Raw genomic sequence first — 5,503 nt, 5'->3', positions numbered from 1 at the left:
AGATTAAGTGCAACCCAAAAAAAAAAAAAAAAAAAAAAAAAAAAAACAAATAAATAATACTACGATTTTAATTTTAATGAAAATAATAAGTAATAGTAACTGTAGGTAAAAAAATAATGTAAGAATTATAAGAGTTGTATTTATAAAAAAGATATATAGTAAGAAATACGAAACATTAAAATATAGAGTAATAATTTATATAAATGGGAACTTGGTATAATATATTAATAGTAGTATATAAGAAAGTTCTACCTGGCTTTTTAATTTTTGTTCGTATATTTTAATCCATCTCTAATATAAGAAGAGAAAGAAATAACAATTTTTTGTTGTTTAAATTAATAATAAATTTTTATTTTATTTTANAATATTATTAACCTTTTTAAGAACCAAAATTAGATTTATCACGTAATATAATAAATTACCTACTTATTTAGAATATTTAAGCAAATATATTAACTAGTCAAAATTATTAATGGTAAAATATAGCACTTAAAAAAAAACAACTCACACAAAACAAACAAAAGCAAAAAAGAAAAAGTCAACAAAGTCAATGCATACTCTTTGTTATTAAAAGAAAACGCTTAAAGAGAAGGATGAAATAAAATGTGGTGATGCATTATCAAAGAATGTCTCAGGTGGGAAATGGGGACTCTTGTCCTTTTATTGCACCCTGTAGCCTTCTTCCCTGTTTGCTAGTTGGCATTTTGTAGTACAGGAAGTCTTAGTGCTTGACTGCTTCAACAAATGGGTGCTGAGTGAAATACTGGGTGCTGTGTTCTCCAAGAGATGAAAGAACTGTAATGCATTTTCTGATACCTTCTGCATCTGACAGAATGTACCTGTTCTCATTAAGGATTAGAGTAGGGTAAGGTTTTTAGCTATGTGTTTTTCAAGAAGCTTCCAGCCATCTTATGTCACTGCAATTCTCATTATCAAGTTGGCCTGGATGATGCTGAATATTTTTTTAAGTTCTTTTGAGACAATCAAAGAAAAGTAAAACCAATTTTTTTTTTAAGACCAATGGGTACTGTAAAGATACAGAGGAATGTGGAAAGAACACGCACTCTTTTTTTGCTGTTGATCACAGAAGAATGGCTATATTGCTCTTTTTCTGTTTTTTTATAAGAGTTTCTCAGAAAATGACTTAGTGTCTTGCAGCATGTGTTTATCTCTAAACTGGAGAGATGTGGATTTGAAAGCTGGACTATTAGGTGGATAAAGAATTGGTTGGATGGTCCAGTCAGAGGGTTGTTGTCAATGGCTCTATGTCCAAGTGGAGGCTGGTCACGTGTATTGTCCTCCTAGGAGTTGGCCTGCTTTGGCTACCTATTTCTTAAATGCAGTTGATAGTCTTCCTATGTGACAACCACAGCTAAGAATTTACTTACACAGCGGCAGTGCCCAGAGGCCCTAGTAGAGATGAGCAATTCATTTACAAGATACACTAAATATAGCACTGTCTTGTATGACTTTTTCTTCTTAACGAACAATGGATGAAAGGAAATGAGAAATGTTATTTCCTTTATACATATGGAGAACTGAAAAATGATATCAATAAATGCACATGTAGGAAATAATTTAGATAATATAATCCTGTGATCATGAAAGCTCAGATGTACCAATGCTCAGATATCATGAAATACTTCATGGTTTGATTAATTCAATTCAATTCAATTCAATTCAATTCAATTCAATTCAGTTCAATTAAAACAAACAAACAAACAAATAAACAAAACTTCCTAATAATTCCTGGTGCTGTTCTTGACTATATTTTAGAGACATCCACAGTTAGGACTTAGTAGTCATCACACATTCTTGGAGGCTGAAATCATCTAACACTACAGACAGAGTTTATTTTCTGATATTTCATTTTCCAACTTTATTTTTTCTATTATCATTTCCTTTTTCCAATTTTCGCCTTTTTTTATAATTAGCTTTTCCCACTCTTCCAATTCTTTTAGCTTATTCTTATCACACTCTTTCTTTTTTTTTAGCGTTCTCTTTTCCCACATTTCCTTTTCTCTTAGAATTCTCTTTTCCTCCTCTTCTATTTTTTTTTTTTTTTTTAGCAGTTTCTTTTCACGCTCTTCCATTTTTTCTTTTTCTTCTAGCATTTTCTTTTCAAAATCACCTTTCATCTCTTTACTGCTATTATCCCATATCTTCTGCAACCTATCTCTCTCACGTTTAGCTTTCCATTTAGTAGTGCGAGCTCTCTATAAATTATTACAAATGATTTAAAATTTTATTTTTATAATATATATAAAGTTTATAATTATAAACCTTATTTTATTACAAAACGAAGGATAGAAATAATAATGATAGCTAACTGAAATATATTATACGACTTTTTATGAAGAACATTTATTGATGTAGCTGAATCCAAATTGATATCTTTAGATGGATTTTGAATGGCATCACATGAATTCAAATCATCATGTAATGGATTTTCTGGTATTGAAACAGTTGCATCTTTAATTTCCCTATGAGCGAAACCTGCAGTTGAATCTTCCTCATCTAGTGTCTCACAAGAATCAATGTAAATAATATCACTTAGATTAAGATCCATTTTTGGTATCTTTAATAATGTAAAAAAAATTATTGAGAAATTATATATTAGTACTGCATTTTGTACTATTTCTTCAAAAGGTAGATCTTTTTCTTCATATAAAGTCTTAATTATATAATCTAAGCTTTTATGAGAGTTTTCATTTATACCATTTCCTTGTGGATAATGTGCGCTAGTATGATACAATTTAACCTGTAATTCCTTTGTAACATAGTCATGAAATTCTTGACTAGTATAAATTGAACCGCGATCTGTTAAAATGCTTCTAGGGAATCCAAGTAAGGGTATCCATGTTTTCTTTATAATGCCAATTGCGTCCGTAGCATTAGGGGTTTTATTAGTTATATTAGTCACCATAAAACGTGAATGATGATATATTTCTACTTGTATAAAGTATTCTGTACCTTTCCATGTTTTAGGTTCTATAATATTGGTTAATAAAAAGCTTCATTAACCTTTTTGGCTATAAAAGGACTAGCTATGTGGAGAATACATAGTTAGTTGTGCTAACTAAAAAAAAAAAAAAAAAAAAAAAAAAATTATTGGATTTTTTTTTGAGAAATGTTTCTTTCGAAAAAGATAAAGATAAAAAAAAAAAATAAAAAAAAGATTTAAATGATTTTCTTTTTTTTAAGAGAAAGAAAAAAATCAGAGAGAGAGATTTTTTAAAGAAGATAATGATATTTTTGTAAAGTGTTTAATTTGCATAATATTTTTATATTTTGAATTTATGAGAGAAAATTTTATACATATGAAGGTAAAATTTTCATGTAATTAATATGCATATAATTTATTTGCATTTTTAATAAGTATTTGTGTTTTGTTAATTCGATAGCAATATAAAATGATTGCTGAATATAACTCGTAATAAATAAACTAATAATTATAATTAATTAATAGTTAATGTTAAATAAGTGTTTAAATTTTTAATAAAATAAGGATTTATTTATTAAAGTAAATAAATACTTATTGAAGCAAAAGAATGCTGAACGAAGTAGTTTATGATTAAAGATCATTCGTTCAAAGCATATAAGAATATACATAAGTAAAAGAAAATCGTAGAGTCATCTCTACATGCTCTTTATTAATTGATTTGTTTAGTACTCTAGCAAAGTCTCCGAACACCCAGTTAATAAATCAAATATCTAATGAAACCATATCAAATACATTCGGTTTTGATGAAGCGTGGTTATTGTTTGGTTTAAATTCCCTATTACACATTACATGAAAAATCAGACAATTTATGATGTATTCTTCAATATTGGTTAATGAAAGGATTCATTAATCTTTTTTGAAAATAAAAGGACTAGTTAAATGAAGAATACGAAGTTAGTCATGCATACACACACACACTTACAACAAAAAGTTAAATGATTTTTTTTGTTTGTACTTTTTAAAAAAAAAGTACAAAGACTTTCAGGAAAAAAAAAAATTGATAAAAAAATCAATTTTATAAAATATTTGTTACTAATAAATAAAAAAAAAAAAAAAAAAAAAAAGAAAAAGTTTTTTTTTTGGGAAGGAAAGGAAATGAAAAATTTTTGTGACGAATTTTGTAAAAGAAAATTTTATACATATAACAATAAAATTTTCATGTAATTAATATTTATATAATTTATTTTGTTTTTGTTATTAATTGCCTATGTTTGTTAATTCAACTGCAATATATATTAATTGCTGAAAATAACTCATAACAAATAAACTAGTAATTATAATTAATTAATAATTAATGTTAAATAATTATTATAATTTTTAATAAAAATAAAGATATTTATTAAAGTAAATAAATGCATATTGAAATAAAAGAATGCTTAACGAAGTAAAGCACACAGTTAAGAGTTACTCGTTCAAAGCATATAAAAATATATATAAATACAACAAAATCGTAGAGACATCTCTACATGCTCTTTATTAATTGGTTTGTTCAGACTATAGTAAAGTCCCCGAACACCCAGTTAATAAAACAGTACTCTAAAATAGCTACTCAAAAGCATGTACACTAAAAATAAATTTTTAATAAATTATAATTTTTTTTTTTTTTACATGTGTATCCACAATTCAAAAAAAAAAAATTTATCGTATATTTTTTTTTAGAAAAAATGAAAATTTTAAAAAATTTTATTTTTTTTTTTTTTCTAGAGAAGGCATTGTATGTGTAAATTATAACAAATATTATATTTTATTTAAGTTAAACGAATCTAAATTTTAAAAATTTAATTAAATAGTTAGATCAATATGCTCTCTATTAATTTCCTTCTTCAATAATAGCAAAGCCAATAAACAAGCAATTAACAAATCACCATGCAAGTTTCTAAACAAAAAAAAAAAGAGTTGTTAATATTTTTTGTTTTCTTATTGTAAGTTTTAGATAAACAAAAAAATATATTTATTTTTTTAAAAGATAAATCAAAATGTTCAAAAAGTAAAGAATTGTTGACAAAAAGCTTCTTGTAGAATATTTTTGCTTAAATATATATAACTTTTTATATTAATAATAATAAAATTTTCGATATTTGTAGTATTTACATAATTTACTATATATTTTGTTAACTATTTATGCTAGTTTGAAAGTAATGTATTTGAATTGCTAAATATTACTAATAACATTTTAAATAAATTATATATATAATTGAAAATGATAACAATGAGGATTTAAATTTTTAATAAAAATATGGGATTCTTATTAAAGTAAATAAATATCCATTAAAAACAATAAATTTTAAATGAAATAGATTATATAAACATAGTTTACTGGTTTATAATATAAATACAAAATTTTAATTAATTAACTTAGTAAGGAGAATTCTACATGTTCTTTATTAATTTATTTGTTCAATAATTTAGCAAAGTCAATGAATAGACAAATAATAAATCATTATAACAAAATTTTTAACATAAAATTAACAAATTAATACATAAAAAAAAGTGTAAAAC

The 5,503-nt window shown here is 24.9% G+C and overlaps 1 protein-coding gene across 1 annotated transcript, besides 3 other annotated features; it reads right to left on the bottom strand.

Annotated features, from left to right (window-relative positions):
- Positions 1-1,838: 1,838 nt before the first annotated feature.
- On the bottom strand, positions 1,839-2,569 carry PGAL8A_00376600 (fam-i protein; the record flags this gene model as incomplete). Its single annotated transcript, XM_028673776.1, has 2 exons — positions 1,839-2,216; positions 2,297-2,569. The coding sequence occupies 2 exons, from the start codon at positions 2,567-2,569 to the stop codon at positions 1,839-1,841; spliced, it is 651 nt and encodes a 216-aa protein (XP_028530195.1).
- A 431-nt stretch (positions 2,570-3,000) lies between these two features.
- Positions 3,001-3,714: a repeat region.
- Positions 3,715-3,831: 117 nt separating this feature from the next.
- Positions 3,832-4,535: a repeat region.
- A 515-nt stretch (positions 4,536-5,050) lies between these two features.
- Positions 5,051-5,503: part of a repeat region that runs on past the window's edge.

The sequence above is a fragment of the Plasmodium gallinaceum genome, assembly GCF_900005855.1.
Source record: "Plasmodium gallinaceum strain 8A genome assembly, contig: PGAL8A_v1_101, whole genome shotgun sequence".
Taxonomy (NCBI): Eukaryota; Apicomplexa; class Aconoidasida; order Haemosporida; family Plasmodiidae; genus Plasmodium; species Plasmodium gallinaceum.
Note: the sequence above shows the minus strand (reverse complement) of the source record. Positions and strands in the feature narration are given on the sequence as shown.